This window comes from Netta rufina (assembly GCF_964035555.1).
Source record: "Netta rufina genome assembly, chromosome: 37".
NCBI classification, from domain to species: domain Eukaryota; kingdom Metazoa; phylum Chordata; class Aves; order Anseriformes; family Anatidae; genus Netta; species Netta rufina.
Genome location: NC_140161.1, coordinates 245696 through 272214, shown reverse-complemented (window position 1 = coordinate 272214; position 26519 = coordinate 245696). Strand labels below are relative to the sequence as shown.

At 58.9% G+C, this 26519-nt stretch overlaps 3 protein-coding genes across 3 annotated transcripts; all 3 read left to right on the top strand.

Moving 5' to 3' along the window:
• Window positions 1-101: 101 nt before the first annotated feature.
• DCAF11 (DDB1 and CUL4 associated factor 11) lies at window positions 102-12919 on the top strand (the record flags this gene model as incomplete). Its single annotated transcript, XM_084304240.1, is given in 19 exon segments — window positions 102-123; window positions 764-856; window positions 941-1026; window positions 1394-1458; window positions 2321-2421; window positions 3578-3615; window positions 3617-3725; window positions 4170-4241; window positions 5343-5407; window positions 5409-5471; window positions 6824-6892; window positions 6894-6987; window positions 6990-7009; window positions 9293-9385; window positions 9387-9447; window positions 11113-11162; window positions 11164-11269; window positions 11974-12080; window positions 12797-12919. Coding segments are annotated over 19 exon segments (1419 nt in total). The 3' UTR covers window positions 12902-12919.
• A 751-nt stretch (window positions 12920-13670) lies between these two features.
• Window positions 13671-16754, top strand: LOC311220662 (uncharacterized protein). The gene is made up of 2 exons (XM_084304211.1): window positions 13671-13946; window positions 15757-16754. The coding sequence occupies exons 1-2, from the start codon at window positions 13687-13689 to the stop codon at window positions 15881-15883; spliced, it is 387 nt and encodes a 128-aa protein (XP_084160337.1). The 5' UTR covers window positions 13671-13686; the 3' UTR covers window positions 15884-16754.
• A 2721-nt stretch (window positions 16755-19475) lies between these two features.
• PSME1 (proteasome activator subunit 1) lies at window positions 19476-25889 on the top strand. The gene is made up of 11 exons (XM_084304219.1): window positions 19476-19532; window positions 19637-19669; window positions 19808-19867; window positions 20580-20651; window positions 20785-20821; window positions 21708-21805; window positions 22343-22411; window positions 23243-23310; window positions 23400-23454; window positions 24474-24560; window positions 24651-25889. Exons 1-11 carry the CDS (start codon window positions 19518-19520, stop codon window positions 24729-24731), a joined length of 675 nt encoding a protein of 224 aa, XP_084160345.1. The 5' UTR covers window positions 19476-19517; the 3' UTR covers window positions 24732-25889.
• Window positions 25890-26519: the final 630 nt, after the last annotated feature.

Sequence of the window (26519 nt, the reverse complement as noted above, 5' to 3'; positions counted from 1 at the left end):
GTGCGGATTTTGGGGCGTTTTCCAGGAAAACCGGGGGGGGGGAGGGGAACTCTCCCGTTGCCATGGCAACCGTGGGGGTCCCCCCTTTCCCCCCCCCGCAGATGGGGTCGCGGAGCAGCAGCAGCGCGGGGGGGGAGGGGCGAAACCGCCCCCCCCATGAGGAGGAGGAAGAGGAGGAAGAGGAGGAGGAAGAGGAAGGGGGGGGGGAGGGGGAGGGGGAGGGGAGGGGGGGGGAGGGGGGGGGGGGGGGCGACGTGGACCTGGCCCAGGTGCTGGAGGCGCTGCTGAGGAGGTGGGAAAAGGGGGGGGTTTGGGGTGAAATTGAGGGATTTTGGGGTCTTTTGGGGGGTTTGGGGTGGTTATGGGGGGGTTTGGGGTGAATTTGGGGGATTTGGGGGGCTTTAGGGGGGAGATGGGGGGAGATGGGGGGGTTATGGGGGAAATTGGGGGGGTTATGGGGGGGTTTGGGGGGATATGGGGGGGTTTGGGGGGAAATTGAGGGATTTTGGGGTCTTTTGGGGGGCTTATGGGGGGTTTGGGGTGAATTTGGGGGGTTTGGGGGTCTTTATGGGGGATATGGGGGGGTTATGGGGGGTGTTGGGGGGGTGTGGGGGCATTTTGGGTTCCCTTGGTGGGATTTTGGGCCAATTTCGGGTGATTTGGGGTCAATTTACGGGATTTTGGGCTCCCTGGGGATTTTGGGGCAAATCCGGCTGTTTTTGGGGCCGCAAAGCATCTTGGGACCCTCCCCCCTTCCTTTTAGGGGCCAGGGCCCCCCCCCAGGACCCCTCAGATGATGATGACAGCGATGATGTCACCGGCGATGATGTCACCACCACTGGCCCCGCCCCCCCGGGTAACCCAGGGGGAGTGGCTTCGAGGAGGGGGGCGTGGCCTGGCGGTGGCCACGCCCCCTGAGCCCTTTTTCTCGTCCAATCAGCATTGGAGGAGCACGAGTTGAGGGCGGAGCTTGAGCTGGCCGGGGGGCGGGGCTGCGAGAGGAGCCTCCCCCGGCTGATCCGGCAGGTGAGGGGTTTTGGGGCGAAAAAGGCCGATTTTGGGGCATTTTGGGCGAAAAAATTGAGTTTTAGGGGTTTGGGGGGAGAAAGGAGGTTTTGGGGGGAAAAACGGGGATTTTGGGGCATTTCGGGGTGAAAAAATGGAGTTTTGGGTTTTTTTGGGGGGAAAAAATGGGGTTTGGGGGGGAAAAATGGGGATTTGGGGCATTTTGGGTGAAAAAATGGAGTTTAAGGGGGTTTGGGGTGAGAAAGGGGGTTTTGGGGGGAAAAATGGGGATTTTGGGGCATTTTGGGTGAAAAAATGGAGTTTAAGGGGTCTGGGGGGAGAAAGGGTTTTTTTTGGGCTGAAACCCTGCGATTTTGGGTCCCTGCAGCGCGAGTGGGGCCGGTGCCGGGCCGGGAGCTTCTCGGCGGGGGAGAAGGCGCGGCTGGGGGAGCAGTGAGTGGGGGAGGGGTCACGTGGGAGGGGTCACGTGGGGGGGGAGGGGTCACGTGGGAGGGGTCACGTGGGGGGGGGAGGGGTCACGTGGGAAGGGGAGGGGTCACGGGGGGGGGGAGGGGTCACGTGGGAAGAGGAGGGGTCATGTCGGGGGGGGAGGGGTCATGTAGGGGGGGAGGGGTCATGTAGGGGGGCGTGGGAGGGCTTGGAAGGTCATAGAGATGTTGGGGTGACCATAGAGACGTTGACCATAGAGATGGGATGACCATAGAGACATTGGGATGACCATAGAGATGTTGGGATGACCATAAAGACGTGGGGTTTACCACAGAGACGTTGGGTTGACCATAGAGACATTAGGATGACCGTAGAGCTGTTGAGAGTACCATAGAGATGTTGGCATGACTATAGAGTCGTAGGGATGACCATAGAGACGTTGGGTTGGCCATAGAGACCTTGACCATAGAGACAATGACCATAGTGATGTTGGGTTGACCATAGAGACGTTGACCATAGAGATGTTGGGATGACCATAGAGACGTTGACCATAAAGATGTTGGGTTGACCATAGAGACGATGACCATAGAGACGTTGGCTTGACCATAGAAATGTTGGGGTGACCATAGAGATGTTGGGTTGACCATAAAGATATTGCATTGACCATAGAGATGTTGACCATGGAGATATAGGGTTGACCATAGAGATGTTGGGATGACCATAGAGACAATAACCATAGAGACGTTGGGTTGAGCATAGAGTCATTGACCATAGAGACATTGGGTTGACTCCCTGGAGGTCTGGAGGCGGTGCCAGCAGGCGGGGCTTTCCGAGGCCCCGCCCCCACGCTGGCCCCGCCCCCCAGCTTCCTGCCCAATCACGTGGTGGCGGTGGAGTCCTACCCGCAGAAGGCGTTCTGCGGCATCTTCTCCGACGACGGCAAGCTCTTCGTGTCCACCTGCCAAGGTTTTGGGGCGAAAAAGGGGGTTTTTGGGAAAAAACAGGGCGCAGGGGTGTAGGGAGGGGCTTTGGGGAGAAAAACGCAGGGTTTGGGGGGAGAAAAGTGAAGTTTTTTGTTGTTTTTTGGGGGGAAATGATGGGTTTGGGGTAGGAAATGGTTTTGGGGTGAAAAAGAAGGGTTTTGGGTCTTCTTAGGGGAAAACTGGTGTTTTGGATGGAAAAGGGGAAGAAAAGGGGTATTTTGGGGCAGGAAAATTGGTAGATTTAGCAGGAAAACTGGGCTATTTGGCAGAAAAAATGAATTTTGGGGTATTTCAGGCAGCAAAAAGTGGTATTTTTAGAGAAAAAGGTTGGTTTATTTTGGGTCAGAAGAGCAAGATTTTGGGCAACCAAACAATATTTTGATTGCAAAAAGCCCATTCTGGGCTATTTGAGAAAGAGAAAGCGCTTTTTTTTGATTGAAAAGGGAGGCTTTGGGGTGTTTTGGGTGAGAAAAGCTCAATTTTGATGCGCAAAGTGCAATTTTAAGTGGGAAAATTGCCTTTTGAGCTATTTTGAATAAGAAAAGCCGTATTTTCACTGAGAAAAACTCTATTTTGGGTGGGAAAACTGCTTTTGAGCTATTTTGAGCAGGAAAATCCGTATTTCGGGCTCCCAAAGTGGTAATTTGGGTGAAAAGAGCTCTATTTTAGGTGGGAAAAGTGCCAATGGTGTATTTTGGGTGAGAAAAACAGCATTTTGGGCAGGCAAAGCTTAATTTTGATTGGGAAAATTGCCTTTTGAGCCAGTTTGAGGAAGAAAACCTCTATTTTGGGTGGGAAAAGCTCAACTTTGAGTCAGAAACATGCATTTTGGCGTATTTTGGGGGGGAAAATGCCGATTTCAGGCAAACGAACTGGCATTTTGACTGGAAAAGGTGCATTTTGGATTATTTTGGGTGAGAAAAAACTCCATTTCGGGTGGGGAAAAGCTCAACTTGGAGTCAGAAACGTGCATTTTGGCGTATTTTGGGCGGGAAAATGCCTATTTCGGGCGCACGAAGCAGCATTTCGCTGGGGAAAAAGCGGCGTTTTTGGGGATTTTGGGGAATTTGGGGGGATTTGGGGATTTTGGGGGGGATTTGGGGATTTTGGGGGGTTTGCCGTGACCAGCAGTGCCACAGACCAGACCCTGCGGGTGTACACGTGCCGGGGCCAGGCCCCTGCGGCTGCTGCGGTCGACGCGGGGCCGCGACGTTGGTTGGAGCATCTTGGACGTGGCCTTCAGCCCCGACGCCTCCCAGTGCCTCTACTCCAGCTGGTCCGACTACAGTGAGCGAGGGGCGGGGCTTGGGGGGAGTGGGCGGGGCTTGAGGAAAAGGGGGCGGGGCTTGGGGAAGGGGGTGGAGCTTGGTGGTAGAGCTCAAGACCCAACGCCCGTTGACCATCTTGCGTTGGGTCAAGGCTAGGGGGAGGGGTTATGGAAAGGGGGCGGGGCTTGATGGAAGGGGGGGCTTGGGGGAGTGGGAGGGGCTTAGGGAAGTGGGCGTGGCTTTGGGAAAAGGGGCGGGGCTTGGGGAAAGGGGTGGGGGCTTGGGGAAAGGGGTGGGGCTTGGTGGTAGACCAATGGTAGACCCAACGCCGTTGACCTTGTGCTTGGGCAACGTGGAGGCGTGGCTTGGGGGCGTGGCTTACGGGCAGGAGGAGGCGGGGCTAAATGGTAAGGGGGCGTGGCTAAACGTGCCCCGCCCACTTCTGGCCCCTCCCTTTCCCCAGTCCACGTCTACGACATCTACGGGGACGGAGACAACCACACGGCGCTCGACCTCAGGTGGGCCCAGGGGCGGGGTGGAGGCCCCTGGAGGTCAATGGGTCAAGGTGGAGGTCAAAAGGTCAAGGTGGAGGTCAATAGGTCAAGTTGGAGGTCAAGGGGTCAAGGTGGAGGTCAAGGGGTCAATTTGGAGGTCAATGGGGCGGGTTGGAGGTCCAAGGAGGTCCCTGGAGGTCCCTGGAGGTCCATGGGGCGGCCTGGAGGACTTATGGGGCGGTCTGGAGGTCCATGGGGTGGTCTGGAGGACTTATGGGGCGGTCTGGAGGTCCATGGGGTGGTCTGGAGGTCCATGGGGAGGCCTGGAGGACTTATGGGGCGGTCTGGAGGACTTATGGGACAGTCGGGAGGTCCATGGGGTGGTCTGGAGGACCTGGAGGACTTATGGGGCAGTCTGGAGGTCCATGGGGTGGCCTGGAGGACTTATGGGGCGGTCTGGAGGACTTATGGGGCGGCCTGGAGGTCCATGGGGTGGTCTGGAGGTCCATGGGGTGGTCTGGAGGACTTATGGGGCAGTCTGGAGGACTTATGGGGCGGTCTGGAGGTCCATGGGGAGGCCTGGAGGACTTATGGGGCGGCCTGGAGGACTTATGGGGCGGTCTGGAGGTCCATGGGGTGGCCTGGAGGACTTATGGGGCGGCCTGGAGGACTTATGGGGCGGTCTGGAGGTCCATGGGTCGGCCTGGAGGACTTATGGGGCGGCCTGGAGGACTTATGGGGCGGCCTGGAGGACTTATGGGGCGGCCTGGGGGACTTATGGGGCGGCCTGGAGGTCATGGGGTGGTCTGGAGGTCCATGGGGCAGTCTGGAGGACTTATGGGGCGGCCTGGAGGACTTATGGGGCGGTCTGGAGGTCCATGGGGTGGTCTGGAGGACCTGGAGGACTTATGGGGCGGCCTGGAGGACTTATGGGGCGGTCTGGAGGTCCATGGGGTGGCCTGGAGGACTTATGGGGCGGCCTGGAGGACTTATGGGGCGGCCTGGAGGACTTATGGGACAGTCTGGATGTCCATGGGGGTGGTCTGGAGGACTTATGGGGCGGTCTGGAGGTCCATGGGGTGGTCTGGAGGACCTGGAGGACTTATGGGGCGGCCTGGAGGACTTATGGGGCCGCCCCACAGGGCCGGAGGAGCGCCGCTTCGCCGTCTTCTCGCTGGCGGTGGGGCCGGACGGGCGCGAGGTCCTGGGGGGGCGCCAACGACGGCTGCGTCTACGTCTACGACCGCGAGGTCCAGCGCCGCGTCCTACGGGTCAGCCCCACGGCCGGGGGGCGGGGTTGTGGGGTGGGGCGGCCCCATAGATCGCCCGGTGGCCCCATAGATGGTTATGGGGTCGGGGTGGCCCCATAGATCATTTTGGGGTCGGGGTGGCCCCATAGATCGTGGTTGGGTGGTGGAGGCCCTATAGATGGTTATGGGGTCATGGTGGCCCCATAGATCATTTTGGGGTCGGGGTGGCCCCATAGATTGTGGTTGGGTGGTGGTGGCCCCATAGATCATCAGTTGGCCCCGTAGATCACCCGGTGGCCCCCATAGATGGTTATGGGGTCGGGGTGGCCCCATAGATCGTGGTTGGGTGGTGGTGGCCCCATAGATCACGTGGTGGCCCCATAGATTGTTATAGGGTCATGGTGACCCCATAGAGGGTTATGGGGTCCCGGTGGCCACCACAGCTCCCAGTTGGCTATTGGTGGCCCTTATGGGTGCCAGAACATCCCAGTGGGTCCCCCGCATATCCCAAATACCCCCCGTGACCCCAAAAACTCCCAAACCCCGCCCAAAAAAAACAACCAAAAAAAACCCAAAAACAAACAAACAAACAAAAAAAAAACAAAACCCCCAAAACGCAAAAAAAAAAACAAACAAAAAATGCCAAAAAAAAAACCGCCAAGAATAACCAACAAAAAATGCCAAAAAACGCCAAAAAAGGAAAAAAAAACGCCAAAAAACGTTAAAAAAGGCCAAAAAACGCAAAAAAACGCAAAAAAAAAAAAAAAGCCAAAAAAAAACGCCAAAAAAAAAAACAAAAGACGGCAAAAAACGCAAAAAAACTCCAAAAACATCTAAAATCGCTAAAAAAAAATGCCGAAAAATGGCATAAACAAAAAAACAAAAAACGCCAAAAAAACGCCAATAAACGCCAATAAACGCCAAAAAAAGGCCAAAAAAATCCAAAAAAATGCCAAAAGAACGCCAAAAACTGCCAAAAAACGCTAAAAAACGCCAAAAAACGCCAAAAAAAAAACACAAAAAACGCTAAAAAACGCCAAAAAAAACGCCAAAAAACACCAAAAAAAAAAACACAAAAAAACGCCAAAAAACGCTAAAAAAACGCTAAAAACCACCAAAGAAAAACAAAAAACGCCAAAAAGCTCCAAAAAACGCCAAAAAAAGCCCACAAGAAACCCCCAAAGGCGCCAAAAAAACCCCAAGGACGCCAAAAAAACGCCAAAATATGCCAAAAAAAACGCCAAAAAATGCCAAAAAAAACGCCAAAAAATGCCAAAAAAAAGGGCAAAAAAAGCCAAAAATCGCCAAAAAAAGCCAAAAACCGCCAAAACCCGCCCAAAACCCCCCAAAAGCCCCGAAACGCCCCCAAACAGGTCCCCGCCCACGAGGACGACGTGAACGCGGTGGCGCTGGGGGACGCCGGGGGCCACCTCCTGCTGTCGGGGGGGCGACGACGCCGTCTGCCGGGCCTGGGACCGCCGCTGCCTGCGCCAGGAGCGCCCCGAGCCCGTGGGGGTCCTGGCGGGGCACCGCGACGGGTCACCTTCCTGCACCCCCGGGTGGGTGACTGGGAGGGACTGGGAGGGGCTGGGAGGGGCTGGGAGGGGGTATGGGGGGGATATGGGGGGACTGGGAGGGACTGGGAGGGGCTGGGAGGGGATTGGGAGGGGTTATGGGGGGACTGGGAGGGACTGGGAGGGGATTGGGGGATACTGGGAGGGACTGGGAGGGGCTGGGAGGGATTGGGAGGGGATTGGGAGGGATTGGGAGGGACTGGGAGGGACTGGGAGGGGCTGGAGGGACTGGGAGGGGCTGGGAGGGGCTGGGAGGGACTGGGAGGGACTGGGAGGGACTGGGAGGGGTTATGGGGAGACTGGGATATACTGGGAGGGGATTGGGAGGGGTTGGGAGGGGATTGGGAGGGACTGGGAGGGGCTGGGAGGGGATTGGGAGGGGTTGGGAGGGGATTTGGGGGATACTGGGAGGTACTGGGAGGGGACTGGGAGGGACTGGGAGGGGTTATGGGGGGACTGGGAGGGGATTGGGAGGGATTGGGAGGGACTGGGAGGGGCTGGGAGGGGATTGGGAGGGGTTATGGGGGGGATTGGGGGGGATTGGGAGGACTGGGAGGGACTGGGAGGGGATTGGGAGGGGTTGGGAGGGGATTTGGGGGATACTGGGAGGGACTGGGAGGGGATTGGGGGGGACTGGGAGGGGTTATGGGGGGGACTGGGAGGTACTGGGAGGGGATTGGGGGGATGCTGGGAGGGGCTGGGAGGGGATTGGGAGGGGGTATGGGGGGGATTGGGAGGGACTGGGAGGGGATATGGGGGGACTGGGAGGGACTGGGAGGGGATTGGGGGGGACTGGGAGGGGTTATGGGGGGACTGGGAGGTACTGGGAGGGGATTGGGGGATACTGGGAGGGACTGGGAGGGACTGGGAGGGACTGGGAGGGGATTGGGAGGGGATATGGGGGAGCTGAATGGGACTGGGAGGGACTGGGAGGGACTGGGAGGGGTTATGGGGAGACTGGGATATACTGGGAGGGGATTGGGAGGGGTTGGGAGGGGATTGGGAGGGACTGGGAGGGGATTGGGGGATACTGGGAGGGACTGGGAGGGGACTGGGAGGGACTGGGAGGGGATATGGGGGGACTGGGAGGTACTGGGAGGGGATTGGGGGATACTGGGATAGACTGGGAGGGACTGGGAGAGGCTGGGAGGGGATATGGGGTTCTGTTGACCATGATGACCCCAATCTTGACGTTTTTCGCCCCGTTGACCCCAAATACGACATTCCTCACCCCATTGACCCCAAAATATGACGTTCTTCACCCCATTGACCCCAATCTTGATATTTTTCACCCCATTGACCCCAATCTTGACATTTTTCACCCCAATGACCCCAACCTTGATATTTTTCACCCCATTGACCCCAAATATGACGTTCCTCAACCATGACGACCCCAATCTTGACGTTCTTCACCCCATTGACCCCAATCTTGATATTTTTCACCCCATTGACCCCAATCTTGATATTTTTCACCCTTGATGACCCCAATCTTGATATTCTTCACCCCGTTGACCCCAAATATGACGTTCCTCACCCCGTTGACCCCAACCTTGCCGTTCCTCATGGTTCTACCACCCTTGATGACCCCAATCTTGACGTTCTTCACCCCATTGACCCCAATCTTGATATTTTTCACCCCGTTGACCCCAAAAATGCCGTTCCTCACCCTGTTGACCCCAAACTTGCCGTTCCTCATGGTTCTACCACCCTGATGACCCCAATCTTGACGTTCTTCACCCCATTGACCCCAATCTTGATGTTTTTCACCCCGTTGACCCCAATCTTGATATTTTTCACCCATTGACCCCAATCTTGACGTTTTTCACCCCATTGACCCCAAATACGACATTCCTCACCCCATTGACCCCAAATATGACGTTCTTCACCCCATTGACCCCAATCTTGATATTTTTCACCCCATTGACCCCAATCTTGACGTTCTTCACCCCATTGACCCCAAATACGACATTCCTCACCCCATTGACCCCAAATACGACATTCCTCACCCCATTGACCCCAATCTTGACATTTTTTCACCCCAATGACCCCAACCTTGACATTCCTCACCCCATTGACCCCAAATATGACGTTTTTCACTCCATTGATCCCAAATATGCCGTTCTTCACCCCCCATTGACCCCAATCTTGACATTTTTCCGCCCCGTTGACCCCAAACTTGCCGTTCCTCACCCCGTTGACCCCAAACTTGCCGTCCCTCGCCCCCGATGACCTCCCCCGTGACGTCACCCGCCCCGTCCCCTCCTATAGGGTGACGGGCGCTACCTGGTGACCAACTCCAAGGACCAGACGGCCAAACTCTGGGACCTGCGGCGCCCGGCGGGGCCGGGGGTTTTGGCGGCCCGCCCGGCGCGCCGTGGCCCGGCAGAGTTGGGATTACCGCTGGCAACGCGCCCCGCGCCGGGGTGAGATGTGGGGCCGGGGGGGTTATGGGGTGGTTATGGGGTCAGGGGGGTTATGGGGTGGTTGGGGGTCACTATGGGGTGGTTGGGGGTCATTATGGGGGGGTTTGGGGTGGTTTTGGGGTGGTTTGGGGTGGTTATGGGGTGGTTGGGGGGTGGTTATGGGTCACCATGGGGTGGTTATGGGTCACTATGGGCTGGCAATGCGCCCCGCGCCGGGGTGAGATGTGGGGCCGGGGGTGGTTATGGGGTGGTTATGGGTCACTATGGGGTGGTTTGGGGTGGTTATGGGGTGGTTTTGGGGTCAGGGGTGTCCATGGGGTGGTTGGGGGTGGTTGTGGGGTGGTTATGGGTCACTATGGGGTGGTTTTGGGGTGGTTATGGGGTGGTTGGAGGTGGTTATGGGGTGGTTTGGGGTTGTTATGGGTCACTATGGGGTGGTTATGGGGTGGTTATGGGTCACCATGGGGTTGTTATGGGTCACTATGGGGTGGTTATGGGGTCAGGGGTGGTTATGGGGTGGTTGGGGGTCACTATGGGGTGGTTGGGGGTCACTATAGGGTGGTTATGGGTCACTATGGGGTGGTTTGGGGTGGTTATGGGTCACTATGGGGTGGTTATGGGGTGGTTATGGGGTCAGGGGTGTCCATGGGGTGGTTGGGGGTGGTTGTGGGGTGGTTATGGGTCACTATGGGTGGTTATGGGTGGTTGGAGGTGGTTATGGGGTGGTTTGGGGTTGTTATGGGTCACTATGGGGTGGTTATGGGGTGGTTATGGGGTCAGGGGTGGTTATGGGGTGGTTGGGAGTCATTATGGGGTGTTGGGGGTCACTATGGGGTGGTTGGGGGTCACTATGGGGTGGTTATGGGTCATTATGGGGGGGTTTTGGGGTGGTTTTGGGGTGGTTTGGGGTGGTTATGGGGTGGTTGGGGGTCCTATGAGGTGGTTATGGGGTGCTTATGGGTCACTATGGGGTGGTTTTGGGGTGGTTGGAGGTCCCTATGGGGTGGTTGGGGTGGTTTATGGGGTGGGTTATGGGTCACTGTGGGGTCATTTTGGGTCCCTATGGGTCTCTATGGGGTCTATGGGTCTCCATCAGTCCCTATAGGGCACTGTGGGGTCTATGGGGTCCCTATGGGGCACTATGGGACCCTATGGGTCTCTATGGGTCCCTATGGGGTCTATGGGGTCTCTATGGGGTCTATGGGGTCTATAGGGTGCTATGGGGCCCTATAGGTCTCTATGGGTCCCTATGGGTCCCTATAGGTCCCTATGGGTCCTATGGGGTCTCTATAGGGTCTATAGGGTCTATGGGGTCTATAGGGTGCTATGGGGCCCTATAGGTCTCTATGGGTCCCTATGGGTCCCTATAGGTCCCTATGGGTCCTATGGGGTCTCTATAGGGTCTATAGGGTCTATGGGTCTATAGGGTGCTATGGGGCCCTATAGGGCTCTATGGGGCCCTATAGGTCCCTATAGGTCTCTATGGGGTCTACGGGGTCTACGGGGTCTCCATGGGTCCCTATGGGGTCTATGGGGTCTATAGGTCCCTATGGGGTCTCTATGGGGTCTATGGGTCCTATGGCTCCCTCTGGGTCCCCTATGGGGTCTGTGGGCCCCCCCAGGCCCCGCCCCCTTTCCCTTAGCCCCTCCCCCTTTTCCCGGTAGCCATGGCGACGGCGCCGCTGCCGGGGGACAGCTCCCTGCTGACGTACCGGGGGCCACGCGGTGCTGCACACGCTGATTCGCTGCCGCCTGGCCCCGCCCCCCGGCCCAGGGGGCGGGCTCTACCTGGGCACCGGCTGCGCCTCGGGGGCGGTGCTGGGTGAGGAGGGGGCGGGGGCCTGAAAGGGGGCGTGGTCTGGAGGGGGTGGGCTTAAGGGGGTGGAGCCCCAGGTAGCGTGGCCTAAAAGGGGCGTGGTCTATAAAAGGTGGTGTGGTCTGGAGGGGGCGGAGCCACAGGGGGGCGTGGCTTAAAGGGGGTGGAGCTTCATGGGGGCGTGGACTCAAGGGGGTGGAGCTTCAGGGTGGAGCCCAAGGGGGCGTGGTCTAAAGGAGGCGTGGGTAGAGGCTGGGGGCGTGGCCTAAAGGTTGGGGGGCAGGGCTTAGCTTCAAATGAATGGGCTGGGAGGGGGCAAACCGAAAGGGGCGTGGTTTAAGGGAGGGGCGTGGCTTAAAGGAGGGAGAGTGGCCTATAGGAGGGGCGTGGCTTATAGGAGGGGGCGTGGCTTAACGGCTGGGGGCGGGGCTTAGCTCCAATTGAACGTGTAGGGGCAAATTGAAAGGGGCAAGGTTTAACGAAAGGGGCGTGGCTTAATGGAGTGGGCGTGGCCAAATCCGGGGGCGTGGTTAGAGCCTGGGGGCGTGGCCTAAAGGCTGGGGGCGGGGCTTAAAGGCCGGGGGCGGGGCTTAGCTCCAAACGAATGGGCTGGGAGGGGGGTGAATCGAAAGGGGCGTGGTTTAACGGAAGGGGGCGTGGCTTAACGGAGGGGGCGTGGCCTCGCTGACCACGCCCCCTCCCACCCTCAGTGTACGACGTGCTGACTGGCCGGGCCGTGCGGCGGCTGGCCAATCACGGGGGCTGCGTGCGGGACGTCTGCTGGCACCCCGATGGGGGGCAGCTGGCCAGCACCTCGGTGGGCGGGGCTTAACGGGGAGGGGGCGGGGCTTAAGGGATGGGGCGGGGCTTAAGGGAGGGGGGAGGGGCTTAAGTGAGGGGCGTGGGGCTAAAGGAAGGGGAGGGGTTAAAGGGAAGGGGCGGGGCTTAAGGGGGGTCAAGGGAGGGGGTTAAGGGGGCGGGGCTTAAGGGGAGGGGAGGGGTTCGAGGGGGCGGGGCTAAAGGGAGAGGTTAACGGGGAGGGGGCGGGGCTTAAAGGGGAGGGGGTTAAGGGAGGGGGCGGGGTTTAAGGGAAGGGGGGCTTAATGGGAGGGGGCGGGGCTTAAGGGGGAGGGGGCGGCCGCTTGAGGGAGGGGCGGGGCTTAAGGAGGGGCGGGGCTTAAGGGGTGGGGTCTATGGGGTGGGGGGGATCTATGGGGCACGGATCTATGGGGCTGGGATCTGTGGGGCTGGAATCTATGGGTCTGGGGCTCTATGGGGCAGGGGTTCTATGGGGCTGGCATCTATGGGGCAGGGATCTATGGGGCTGGGGCTCTATGGGGCTGGGATATGTGGGTCTGGAATATATGGGGCAAGGAATCTATGGGGCTGGGATCTATGGGGCAGGGATCTATGGGGCTGGGATCTATGGGGCTGGGATCTACGGGGCTGGGATCTATGGGGCTGGGGCTCCATGGGGCTGGGCCCTATGGGTCCGGCATCTATGGGGCACGGATCTATGGGGCTGCCCCACAGTGGGACGGGAGCGTGCGCCTCTGGGCCTACCGGGAGCCGGAGCAGGAGGACGAGGACGAGGCCGGGGGCGGCCGCCCCACAGCGCCCCTGCCCCACGGCCAATAAAAGCCCTGCGACCCCCAAGTGATGACGTCATCTGTGGGGCGGGGGGGGTGGGGGGGGGTTGGGGGGGGTGGCGGGGGGGCTGCGTGCCCCATAGCTGCCCATAGCTGCCCCACATCTCCCCATAGCTGCCCCATAAGTCCCCAAAATCTGCCCCATAGCTGCCCCACAGCTGCCCCACATCTCCCCATAACTGCCCCATAGCTGCCCCACATCTGCCCCAGATCTGCCCCATAACCCCCCAAACCCCCCCATAACCCCCTAAATCTGCCCCACATCTCCCCATACCAGCCCCACGTCTGCCCCACATCTCTGCATATCTGCCCCATAGCTGCCCCACATCTGCCCCAGAAGCCCCTTTTCTGCCCCACATCTCCCCAGATCTGCCCCATATCCACCCCATAACCCCCCAAAATAGCCCCATAGCCCCCCTAAATCTGCCCCCTATCCCCCTAAATCTGCCCCATAGCCGCCCCACTTCTGCCCCACATCTGCCCCATAACCTCCTGTATTTGCCCCATAGCTGCCCCACATCTCCCCATAGCTGCCCCATAGCTGCCCCATAGCTGCCCCATAACCCCCTAAATCCCCCCCCCACCCCCCCCTCTAAGACCCCCCCCACCCCGCCCCCCAACCCCCCTCCCACCCCCCCATGCCCTCCAGCCGCCCTTGCCCCTCCCCCCCCACCCCCCACATCCCCTCCCCCACCCCCCCTCGACCCCTCCCCCACCCCCCCCCACCCCCCCCCCCACCCCCCCCACCCCCCCCCACCCCACCCCCCCCCAGCCATGGCGGAGGCCGCCGTGGGGCTCCGCGGGCTCTGTGGGGCAGCACTTGTGGGGCTGAGCTGGGGGGCGGCACTTGTGGGGCGCTGCTGTGGGGCGGCACTTGTGGGGCTGAGCCGGGGGGCGGCGGCGCTGCTGGGGACCCCCGGCTTCGCCCGGGCCCACGCTTTGGGGGTGGCCGCACTTGTGGGGCTGGAGCCGGCCCTACGCCGTGGGGCTGACCCCCATGGGGTGCTGGCCTCGCCCCACAACCTGCTGGAGGCGTGAGTTGGGGGGCAGGATCTATGGGGCGGGGGTGGTTGTGGGGCTGGGGGGGTGGTTATGGGCAAAAGGGGGTGGTTGTGGGGCTGGTTGTGGGGTTTGGGGGTGGTTATGGGGCAAAGGGGGGTAGTTGTGGGGCTGGGAGCTGTGGGGCTGGGAGCTATGGGGCAGGAGCTGTGGGGCTGGGAGCTATGGGGCTGGAGGGGGTGGTTATGGGGCAAAGGGGGTGGTTGTGGGGCTGGTTGTGGGGTTTTGGGGTGGTTATGGGGCAAAGGGGGTGGTTGTGGGGCTGGGAATCTATGGGGCTGGGATCTATGGGGCTGGGAGCTATGGGGCAGGAGCTGTGGGGCTGGGAGCTATGGGGCTGGAGGGGGTGGTTATGGGGCAAAGGGGGTGGTTGTGGGGCTGGTTGTGGGGTTTGGGGGTGGTTATGGGGCAAAGGGGGTTGGTTGTGGGGCTGGGAATCTATGGGGCTGGCGACTTATGGGGCAGGATCTATGGGGCGGGAGGTTGTGGGGCTGGGAGCTATGGGGCAGGGGAGTTATGGGGCTGGGGGGGGGTGGTTATGGGGCAAAGGGGGTGGTTGTGGGGCTGGGATCTATGGGGCAGGAGCTATGGGGCGGGAGGTTGTGGGGCTGGGAGCTATGGGGCTGGGATTTATGGGGCTGGGGAGTTATGGGGCTGGAGGGGTTGGTTATGGGGCTGGGAATCTATGGGGCTGGGATCTATGGGGCAGGGGACCTATGGGCTGGAATCTGTGGGGCTGGGGAGTGGTTATGGGGCTGGGGGCTATGGGGGCAGCGTGGGTGCTATGGGGAGGGCGCTATGGGGCGCTATGGGGGTTATGGGGCGATGTGGGGTTTCTGTGGGGCTCTATGGGGTTTCTATGGGGTCGCTATGGGTCTGTGGGATTTCTATGGGGTCTATGGGTCCCTATGGGGTCTCTATGGGTCTATGGGGTCTATGGGATTTCTATGGGGTCTCTATGGGTCTATGGGGTCTCTATGGGGTCTATGGGGTCTGTGGGGTCTCTATGGGGTCTATGGGATTTCTATGGGGTCTATGGGTCCCTATGGGGTCTCTATGGGTCTATGGGGTCTCTATGGGGTCTATGGGGTCTATGGGGTCTCTATGGGGTCTATGGGATTTCTATGGGGTCTCTATGGGTCTATGGGGTCTATGGGATTTCTATGGGGTCTATGGGGTCCCTATGGGGTCTCTATGGGTCTATGGGGTCTCTATGTGGGGTCTATGGGTCCCTATGGGGTCTATGGGTCCTATGGGGTCTATGGGTCCCTATGGGGTCTCTATGGGTCTATGGGTCTCTATGGGGTCTATGGGTCCCTATGGGGTCTATGGGGTCCCTATGGGGTCTCTATGGGTCTATGGGGTCTCTATGGGGTCTATGGGTCCCTATGGGGTCTATGGGTCCCTATGGGGTCTCTATGGATCTATGGGGTTTCTATGGGGTTTCTATGGGTCTATGGGGTCTGTGGGATTTCTATGGGGTCTCTATGGGTCTATGGGGGTCTATGGGATTCTATGGGGTCTATGGGTCCCTATGGGCTCTATGGGATTTCTATGTGTCTATGGGGTCCCCTATGGGGTCTCTATGGGATTTCTATGGGGTCGCTATGGGTCTATGGGATTTCTATGGGGTCTGTGGGATTTCTATGGCATCTCTATGGGTCTATGGGATTTCTATGGGGTCTGTGGGTCCCTATGGGGTCTCTATGGCTCTATGGGGTCTCTATGGGTCTATGGGGTCTCTATGGGGTCTCTGGGGTCTCACCCCACCTCCCCGCCCCACAGCCGCCTCGTCGCCTCGGCCGGCCGCTGGACGGCGCTGCTCTTGGGGTCCCTGCTGGTGGCCTCCCTCCCCCTGGCCCAGCCGGGGGGTGGTCGCCGGGGGCGCTGTTGCGGGCGGCCGGCCGGCTAGCCGTGGGGGCTACCGTCATGGCCGCCGCCGCCCCCCGCCTCTTCGCCGCCCTGGAGGCCGCCGCCGGCCTCCGCCCGTCCCCCCAGGCCTTCGCCTCGTCCTCTGCGGCCTGGGCTTGGGCGAGGAGCTGGGGGCCTTGGGGAGGCTCCTGCACCCGCCCCGGGGGGCTAGCGGGGACGCCCGGGTGGCTACCGAAGGAAGGAGGGCTACTGGAGGCGACTGGGTGGCTACTGGTGGAAGGAGGGCTACCGGGGAACGACTGGATGGCTAGTGACCGCAGGATGGCTACCAGAGATGACGGGTGGCTACTGGTGGAAGGAGGGCTACTGAAGATGTCTGGATGGCTAGTGACCGCAGGATGGCTACCAGGGACGACTGGATGGCTACTGACCGCAGGATGGCTACCAGAGATGACTGGGTGGCTACCGACAGAAGGAGGGCTACTGGGGACGTCTGGATGGCTACTGATGGAAGAAGGGCTACTGGGGATGTGTGGATGGCTACTGACCGCAGGATGGCTACCAGGGACGACTGGATGGCTACTGACCGCAGGCTGGCTACCAGGGACGACTGGTTGGCTACCGACACCAGGATGGCTACCAGGGGACAACCGGGTGGCCACCGACACCCAAGTGGCCACCGAGGAGCCCAAACTGGTGGCCACCGCCCCCCTGTGCCTCCTCTTCCTCCTCAACGCCGGCCTCCTGCTGCTGTGGCAGGGGGCCCTGGTGGCCACCTTGGCTTATCGTTGGCCACTGGGCCGCCAACGCGGCCGGGGCCGGCCTGGGTTGGGCCGCCTGGGCCTTGACCTACGGCCTCATGGTACCGCTGCCCCTGCTCCCCGGGGAGGCCCGGCCTGGGGTTGAGGCCTCGGGGGTCGGGGTTGGGGTCGGGGGGGGGGTGACCCTACAATTTTTTTGGGGGGGAATTGGGAAAATTTGGGGGGAATGCGGAAATTTGGGGGGAAAATGCGAAAATTTGGGGGAAAATGCGAAAATTTTGAGGGGGGAGGGCAAAAGTTTTGGGGGGGACACCCCAAAATTTAGGGGGGGGTACCCTAAAATTTTGGGGGGGGATCCTAAATTTTTTGGGGGGGATCCTAAAAGTTGGGGGGAATTGGGAAAGTTTGGGGGGAATGGGAAAATTTGGGGAAAATGCGAAAATTTTGGGGAAAATGCGAAAATTTGGGGAAAAATGTGAAAATTTTTTTGGGGGGGGACCCTAAAATTTAGGGGGGGACACCCCAAAATTTAGGGGGGTACCCTAAAATTTTTTTGGGGGGGATCCTAAAAGTTGGGGGGAATTGGGAAAGTTTGGGGGGGAATGGGAAAGTTTGGGGGGAATGGGAAAGTTTGGGGGGAATGGGAAAATTTAGGGGGGAGGCCAAAATTTATTGGGGGAGGTTGAGGGGAAGCTGTAGAACTCTACAGGGCCCCAGTAGGCTTCAGTAGGCCCCAGTACGCTCCAGTAGGCTCCAGTAGGCCCCTGTAGGCCCCACTATGGCCCAGTAGGTCCCAGTAGGTCCCAGAAGACTCCAGACAGCCCCAGTAGGCGCAAGTAGGTCCCAGTAGACCCCAGTAGGCCCCAGTAGGCTCCAGTAGGCCCCAGTAAGCTCCAGTAGCCCCCAGTATGCACCAGTAGTCTCCAGTAGGCTCCAGCAGGATCCAGTAGGCTCCAGTAGGCCCCAGTAGGCCCCAATAGGCTCCTGAAGGCCCCAGTAGGCTCCAGTAGCCCCCAGTATGCACCAGTAGTCTCCAGTAGTCCCCAGTAGGCCCCAGTATGGCCCAGGAGGTCCTACTAGACCCCAGTAGGCTCCAGTAGCCCCCAATATGCACCAGTAGTCTCCAGTAGGCTCCAGCAGGATCCAGTAGGCTCCAGTAGGCCCCAGTAGGCCCCAATAGGCTCCTGAAGGCCCCAGTAGGCTCCAGTAGGCCCTAATAGGCTTCAGTAGCCCCCCATAGGCTCCAGTAGATCCCAGTAGGCTCCAGTATGCACCAGTAGGCTCCAGTTGGCCCCAGTAGGCCCCAGTAGGCTCCAGTAGCCCCCAGTATGGCCCGGTAGATCCTACTAGACCCCAGTAGACTCCAGTAGACTCCAGTAGGTCCCAGTAAGTCTCAGTAGGCCCCAGTAGGCCTCAGTAGGCCCCAGTAGACTCCAGTATGCACCAGGAGGCTCCAGTAGACCCCAGTGGACCCCAGTAGGCCCCAGTAGATCCCAGTAGGCCCCAGTAGGCTCCAGTAGCCCCCAGTATGCACCAGTAGTCTCCAGTAGGCCCCAGTATGCACCAGTAGGTCCCAGTAGGCCCCAGTAGGCTCCTGTAGGCCCCAGTATGCTCCAGTAGACCCCAGTAGGCCCCAGTATGGCCCAGTAGGTCCTACTAGACCCCAGTAGGCTCCTGTAGGCCCCAGTAGGCCCCAGTATGGCCCAGTAGGTTCCAGTAGGCTCCAGTAGCCCCCAGTATGCACCAGTAGTCTCCAGTAGGCCCCAGTAGGCCCCAGTAGGCCTTAGTAGGCCCCAGTAATCTCCAGTAGACCCCAGTAGGCTCCAGTAGACCCCAATAGACCCCAGAAGGCCCCAGTTGACCCCAGTAGGACCCCAGTAGTCTCCAGTAGACCCCAGTAGACTCCAGTAGACCCCAGTAGGCCCCAGTAGACCCCAGTAGACCGCAGTAGACCCCAGTAGGCCCCAGTTTGTCCCAGTAGACCCCAGTAGGCCCCAGTAGACCCCAATAGACCCCAGAAGGCCCAAGTTGACCCCAGTAGGACCCCAGTAGTCTCCAGTAGATCCCAGTAGACTCCAGTAGGCCCCAGTAGGCCCCCAGTAGGCCCCATTATGCTCCAGTAGGCCCCAGTCGGCCCCAGTCGGTCCCAGTTCATCCCAGTATGCCCCATTAACACCCAGTAGACCCCAGTAGAGGGAGGGGAGGCCCCCCAGTAGGCCCCAGTAGACCCCATTATGCTCCAGTAGGCCCCAGTCAGCCCCACTAGGTCCCAGTTCATCCCAGTATGCCCCAGTAGACCCCAGTAGACCCCAGTAGAGGAGGGGGAGGCCCCCCAGTAGGCCCCAGTAGACCCCAGTCAGCCCCAGTAGGCCCCAGTTCATCCCAGTATGCCCCAATAGCCCCCAGTAGACCCCAGTAGACCCCAGTAGAGGGGGGGGAGGCCCCCCAGTAGACTCCATTATGCTCCAGTAGGCCCCAGTCGGCCCCAGTAGGTCCCAGTTTGTCCCAATATGCCCCAATAGCCCCCAGTAGACCCCAGTAGACCCCAGTAGACCCCAATAGGTGGGGGGGAGGCCCCCCAGTAGGCCCCAGAAGACCCCAGTTGGCCCCAGTAGGTCCCAGTTCATCCCAGTATGCCCCAGTAACACCCAGTACACCCCAGTAGAGGGGGGGGGGGAGGACCCCAAATTGGGGGGGGTGGGGGAGGGGCGCTTCCGCCATCTTTGTCCCCCCCCCGTCGATTTTTTCCCCAATAAAAGCTGATTTTGGGGCTGCTGAGGCGATTTTTTTTAAGGGGGCGGGGCTAAGGGGAAGGGGGCGGGGCTAAAGGGGGAAGGGGGCGGGGCTAAGGGGAGGGGAGGGAGGGGGGGGATCTCCGCCGCCGCCACTTTCACTTTCGCTTCTGGATCCCCGATGGAGGCCGTAGAGGTTGGGGGGCTGGGGGGGGGTTTTGGGGGGGGACACTTGGGGGTCACGTGACCCTGGGGGGCACCCCACGTGACCCCCCCCCCAAAATTTACCCAACCAATCAGGTCGAAGCTTTTCGGAGCCGGGTGGGCGCCCAGGTGAGGCCTTGGCCCTCCCCCCCCCCACACTTTCTATGGGGCGGCTGTGGGGCGGTTGTGGGGGGGGGTTATGGGGGGGTTGTGGGGCGGCTATGGGGCAGCCCCACACCTCCCCCCCCCCCCAATCCTGCCCCATAGATGACGCAGCTGCTGGGGAGCTTCCCGGCCAAGGTGGCCGAGCTGGAGGCCCTGCTGCAGGTGGGGCGCTATGGGGCTGGAGGGGGCCGCTATGGGGCTGGGGGGGTCGCTATGGGGCTGGGGGGTCGATATGGGGCTGGGGGGTTGCTATGGGGCTGAGGGGGGTCCCTGAGGGGGAGCTATTAGGCTGGGAAGGGAGCGTGGGGGGGTCTATGGGGCTGGGGGGGTCGCTATGGGGCTGGGGGATCTCTATGGGGCTGGGGGTTCGATATGGGGCTGGGGGGTGGATATGGGGCTGGGGGGTCGATATGGGGCTGGGGAGTCGATATGGGGCTGAGGGGGTCGCTGTGGGGCTGGGGGGTCGCTATGGGGCTGGGGGGTCACTATGGGGCTGAGGGGGTCGCTGTGGGGCTGGGGGGTCGCTATGGGGCTGGGGGGTCGCTATGGGGCTGAGGGGGTCGCTGTGGGGCTGGGGGGTCGCTATGGGGCTGAGGGGGTCGCTATGGGTCTGGGGGGGTGTCTATGGGGCTGGGGGGTCGCTATGGGGCTGGGGGGTCGCTATGGGGCTGAGGGGGTCGCTGTGGGACTGGGGGGTCGCTATGGGGCTGAGGGGGTTGCTATGGGGCTGAGGGGGTCGCTATGGGTCTGGGGGTCCCTATGGGGCTGGGGGACCACTATGGGGCTGGGGGGGTCTCTATGGGGCTGGAGGGGTCCCTATGGGGCTGGGGGGCTGCTATGGGGCTGGAGGGGTCGCTATGGGGCTGCCCCCCAGGACCCCGTCTTCGCTATGGGGCCGGAGGAGCTGCGGGCGCCGCTGGACATTCCCCTGCCAGACCCGGCCCAGGTGAGGACCCCCAAGTGTGGGTCCGGGACCCCCAAGTGTGGGTCCGGGACCCCAAAATGTGGGGCTGGGACCCCCAAGTGTGGGGCTGGGACCCCCAAGTGCCCCCTTCTCACCCCCCACCCCTGCCCCATAGAAGAAGAAGAAGAAGGAGAAGGACGAGGAGGAGGAGGGTGAGTTGGGGGTCCCATGGGGTGGTTGTGGGGCGCCATGGGGCAGTTATGGGTCCCACGGGGTAGTTATGGGTCCCAGGGGTGGTTATGGGTCCCTATGGGGCAGTTATGGGTCCCAGGGGGTACTTATGGGTCCCAGGGGGTAGTTATGGGTCCCAGAGGGGTACTTATGGGTCCCAGGGGGTAGTTATGGGTCCCAGGGGTGGTTATGGGTCCCTATGGGGCAGTTATGGGTCCCAGGGGGGTACTTATGGGTCCCATGGGGTGGTTATGGGTCCCAGGGGGTGGCTATGGGTCCCATGGGGTAGTTATGGGTCCCAGAGGGGTACTTATGGGTCCCAGGGGTAGTTATGGGTCCCAGAGGGGTACTTATGGGTCCCAGGGGGTAGTTATGGGTCCCTATGGGTCAGTTATGGGTCCCAGGGGGTGGTTATGGGTCCCTATGGGGCAGTTATGGGTCCCTATGGGGTACTTATGGGTCCCAGGGGGTAGTTATGGGTCCCATGGGGTAGTTATGGGTCCCAGAGGGGTACTTATGGGTCCCAGGGGGTAGTTATGGGTCGCTATGGGGTAGTTATGGGTCCCAGGGGTGGTTATGGGTCGCTATGGGGCAGTTATGGGTCCCATGGGGTAGTTATGGGTCCCGGAGGTAGTTATGGGTCGCTATGGGGCAGTTATGGGTCCCAGGGGGTATTTATGGGTCCCTATGGGGTGGTTATGGGTCCCATGGGGCACTTATGGGTCGCTATGGGGCACTTATGGGTCCCTGTGGGTTATTCGCACCCCCTGTGGGTTATTTCCGGCCCCCACATCCCATATATGGTCATGGGTCTCGGTAGGGGGCGTGGCTAAGGGGGTCACGTGACCAACCACGTGACCCTCCCAGCCCCTCCTTGCCCACCAATCCCGAGCCACCCGGCCCTGCTGGCCCTATTGGAGCGCTGGCGCCCCCTATTGGCCGAAGCCCGGAACCACGTGGCCCAGGCGAGGGGGCGGGGCTTACGGGGAGGGGGGCGTGGCCTAAAGGGGGGCGAGGCCGAAAAGGGGGCGGGGCTTTAGGGCAAGGGGGCGGGGGCTGGAGGGGGGATAGGGGCGGTTAAAAGGGGCGTGGCTTATGGGGGGCGTGGGCAGAGTGGGCGAGGTCTGATGGGGCGTAGCCTAAAGGGGCGTGGTCTAAAGAGGGCGTGGTCTAAGGGCAGGGGGCGGGGCCTGTAGGGAGCCTGGAGGGGTAATAGGGGAGGTTAAAGGGGGGTGTGGCCTAAAGGGGGTGTGGCCTAAAGGGGGCGTGATCTAAGGAGGAGGGAGTGGCCTAAGGAGGGGCGTGGCTTGTGGGGGAGGTTGGGGGCGTGGCCTGTGGGTGGGCGGGGCTTGGGGTGGGATTGGGGGGTGAATGAAGTCTATGGGGGCATGGCCTAAGGGGGCGTGGCCTAAAGGGGGCGTGGCTTTAACGGGCGTGGTCTAAAGGGGGTGTGGTTTACGAGGGCGAGGTTTTGGGGTGAAAAAGGGGGATTTTGGGGGCAGGTGGCGCTCTGGCTGCAGCTGCAGGTGCCCCGCATCGAGGACGGGGACAACTTCGGGGTGGCCGTGCAGGTAACGGGGGGGAACCCCAAAATCCCTCTTTTTTGCCCCAAAATCCCAAATCCACCCTTTTTAACCCCAAATCCTCCCGGTTTTCACCCAAGCACCCCAAATTAATTTAACCCCAAATTCCCCCAGTTTCACACCAAATCCCGCCCGGACTCGCCCAAATCCCACCCGGGGACCCCAAAATCCTCTTTATTCCCCCCAATTTCACCCCAGGAATTCCCAGGAACCCCAAAATCCCCATTATTTGCCCCAATTATCCCCCGGGGACCCCAAAATCCCCCCCAAATCACCCCAGATTCCCCAAATCCTTCCCGTTTCCCCCCAAATCCACCCGAAACTACCAAAATCCCCCCAAATCCTCCCAAATCCCCCAAAGTTCCCCAAAATCCCTCCAAATTCCGCCAAATCCCCCAAAATTCCCCAAAATCCCTCCAAATTCCCCCAAGTCCCCCCAAAATCCCCCAAATCCCCTCCTAAATCCCCCAAATCCTTCCCGTTTCCCCCCAAATCCATCCCAAACTACTAAAATCCCCCCAAACTCCCCCAAATCCCTCCAAATTCCCTCAAAATCCCCCAAATCCCTCCAAATTCCCCCAAATCCCTCCATATTTCCCCCAAATCCCCCCAAATTCCCCTAAATCCCTCAAAATCCCCCAAATCCTCCCCATTTCCCCCAAATCCTTCCAAATCCTCCCCTAAATCCCCCAAACTCTCCCCTTTCGCCCCCAAGTCCCCTAAACTCTCCTAAATCCCCCCAAATCCTCCCCCAAATCCCCTAAAACCCCCCAAAACCCCCAAAACACCCAAAAACGCCTGAATTTGCCCCAAAAATAGGAGAAGGTTCTGGAGCTGCTGACCGCATCCCGCACCCAACTCGAGGGGCTTCAGGGCCGCCTGCCCAAGTGAGTCTATGGGTTTTTTTTTTGGGGTCCCCCCTCCGACCCCAAATCCCCTGACCCTAAATCCCCTGATCTCACCCCAAAACGCCCAGGTACCTGTCGGAGCGGGGCGACGCCGTGTCCAAGGCGGCTAAGAACCCCCACGTGGTGAGGATTTTGGGGTGAATTCGGGGTGGTTTGGGGTTTTTTGGGGGGTCTGTAGGGTGTATTGGGATCTGGGGGAATTTTGGGGTGAATTTGGGGGTTTTTGGGGTCTGTTTGATGCATTTGGGGTTGATTGGATCACCTTGGGGTCCCTGGAGGCTCATTGGGGTCATATTGGGGTCCATGGGGGCACTTTTGGGGTCATTTGGGGGCACTTTGGGGTCTTAGTGGAGTACAATGGGGTCTATTGGGGTCCATGGGGGCACTTTGGGGTTATTTTGGGGTCTTTGGGGTCACTTTGGTTTCTTTGGGGTCCTTTGGGGTCTTTTGGGGTCTTTGGGGTCTATTGGGGTCTTTGGGGTCACATCGGGGTCTTTGGGGTCTATTGGGGTCTATGGGGGTTCATTAGGGTCTATGGGGTCACATTGGGGTCTTTTGGGGTCTATGGGGTCCAATGGGGTCTTTGGGGTCTATTGGGGGTCTATGGGGTCTTTGGGGTCTATTGGGGTCTTTGGGGTCTTTTGGGGTCTTTGGGGTCACATTGGGGTCTAGGGGGTCTATGGGGTCATATTGGGGTCTTTGGGGTTACATTGGGGTCTTTGGAGTCTATTGGGGTCTATGGGGGTTCATTGGGGTCTAGGGGGTCTATTGGGGTCTATAGGGTCTATGGGGGTTCTATGGGGTCTATGGGGTCACATTGGGGTCTTTTGGGGTCTATTGGGGTCTTTGGGGTCTATGGGGTCTATTGGGGTCTATGGGGTAAATTGGGGTCCCCGGGGGTCCATGGGGGACAATAGGGTCTACCGGGGTCTATTGGGGTCTTTGGGGTCACATTGGGGCCTTTGGGGTCTATTGGGGTCTATGGGGGTTCTTTGGGGTCTGTTGGGGTCTATGGGGTCCCATGGGTGTTCATAGGGGACAATGGGATCTTTGGGGTCACATTGGGGTCTTTGGGGCCTATGGGGGTCTATGGGGTCTTTTGGGGTCCCCGGGGGTCTCCCATTACCCCCATTACCCCCCAGTTGGACTACCGGGCCCTGGTTCACGCCCTGGACGCGGCCGAACTGGGGGCGACGCGCCTGGCCCTGGCGGAGCTCCGGGACCTCTACGTGAGTTTTGGGGTCCCCGACCCTATAACCCACCCCCCGACCCCATAACCGCCCCCTCCTCACCCCCTTTGTCCCCCCCCCACCCCCCAGGCCGTGCTCCTCGACGTCCTGCAGAAGAACATGGAGAAGCTCCGCAAGCCCCGGGGGGAACCCAAAGCCATGATTTTCTGAAAGGAGCCAAAACCCGCTGTTTTCACCCCAAAAAAAAAAAAAAAAAGAGCGGGTTCCAGGCCCTGACCCCTTCCCCGCTCCCTTTCAAAAAATTGAATTCCTTTTTTTTGACCCGTTTCCTGCTCAAAATAGAGTTTTTTTTTACGGTTTCGTGCCCCGGTTCCCACTCAAAAAAAATGGAATTTGTTTTTTTTTTGACACATTTCCACCCCAAAATAATGGGATTTTGGGTTTCATTGTCCAAATCCCTCCAAAATGAAATTTCCTTTTTTTTTTTTTTTTTTTTACCAAATTCCTCTACAAAATATTACAACTTCCCAGAAATGGGACTTCAGCGTCCCATTCCCACCTAAAAAAATGGGATTTTGGGTTTCAATGTCCCATTTCCACCCTAAAGTCGTGGAATTTTGGGTTTCAATTTCCCATTTCCACCCTAAAGTCGTGGAATTTTGGGTTTGAATGTCCCATTTCCACCCTAAAGTCGTGGAATTTTGGGTTTCATTGTCCCACTTCAAATCCCCCAAAACTGGAATTTCACTTTCCTGACCCAATTCCTCCTCGAAATACTACAACTTCCCCAAAAATGGGACTTTAGCGTCCCATTCCCACCTAAAAAAATGGGATTTTGGGTTTCAATGTCCCATTTCTGCCCTAAAGGAGTGGAATTTTGGGTTTCAATGTCCCATTTCCACCCTAAAGGAGTGGAATTTTGGGTTTCATTGTCCCATTTCCAAATCCCCCAAAACTGGAATTTCCCTTTTTTGACTCAATTCCTCCTCAAAATGCTACAACTTCCCAAAAGTCACAAAAAATGGGACTTCATTATCCCATTTCCATCCCCCCCAAAAAATGGGATTTTAGGTTTTGACCCATTTCCACCTAAAAAGGAAAAAAAAAAAAAGCGGGATTTTACATTTTGATCCAATTCCCCCCCAAAAAGTGGGATTTCCCCTTTTTCACCCATCCTTCCCCAACCCCCCCCCTCAAAATGGGTGACCAATCACGGTGCAGAGGAGGCGGGGCTTCCTTGCCATGGGTGACCAATCACGTCGCTCTGCTGCCCTGCTGTGGGGGCGGGGCTTCCCGGTCCGGCCTCCGCCGTTTCAGGGTGATTTGATGCTTTTTGGATACTTTGATTAAAAAAAATCGATGATTTGATCCAAATTGAGCTGAAATTGTTATTTTGGGTCCTTTCTGCCCAATTCTGACGTCAGCGGGGCCTCGGCCAATCAGGTGAGAGGAAGGCAGTGCATAGCTTGGCCGCTTGGGGGCGCCCCCGCCCTACAGCTCCTTTTTGGGGCAAAACCCGGCCCTTTGGTTGTTTTCCACCTGGGTGGTGCCAAGGGTTTTAATTTGGGGCCGCGAATCGAAACTTTTGGGGCCAGCGGCTCGCTTGTTTGCACAAAAGCAGCCAGGCGAAACAAGGCGGAAAAGGGCTTTTTGCATAAAAAGCTAAAAGTGGTGGTTTTCGGTGGCGGGGGAGGTGTTCTGGGGAAAAAAAGAGGGCAAACAGGGCATTTTGCATCCACCAAGAAATTGGGTTTCAAGCTAGTTTGTATTTTTAATTCCTATAAATGTGATTAAAAATGAAGAATATGGTGGGATTTGCCAAAAAATATATAGTTTTTACCATAAAATGCTTTTATTTGGCTACAAGATATATTTTTTTTTTCCATAAAATGCCCTTTTTGTCATAAAATTACCTTTTTTCCATATCTGGATTCTTTTGCCCTAAAATCTTCATTTGTTATGCCATAAAATAGTATTTTTTTTCCATAAAAATGACTT

What these genes read in the sequence shown, in the direction of transcription:
- LOC311220662 (XM_084304211.1), top strand. Translation starts at nt 13,687, where the DNA reads ATGGCGGAGGCCGCCGTGGGGCTCCGCGGGCTCTGTGGGGCAGCACTT. An exon ending in CCCCACAACCTGCTGGAGGC is followed by an intron (nt 13,947 to 15,756) that starts GTGAGTTGGGGG and finishes CCCGCCCCACAG; the next exon opens with CCGCCTCGTCGCCTCGGCCG.
- PSME1 (XM_084304219.1), top strand. An exon ending in CTTCAGGGCCGCCTGCCCAA is followed by an intron (nt 23,311 to 23,399) that starts GTGAGTCTATGG and finishes CAAAACGCCCAG; the next exon opens with GTACCTGTCGGAGCGGGGCG. An exon ending in CGGAGCTCCGGGACCTCTAC is followed by an intron (nt 24,561 to 24,650) that starts GTGAGTTTTGGG and finishes CCCACCCCCCAG; the next exon opens with GCCGTGCTCCTCGACGTCCT.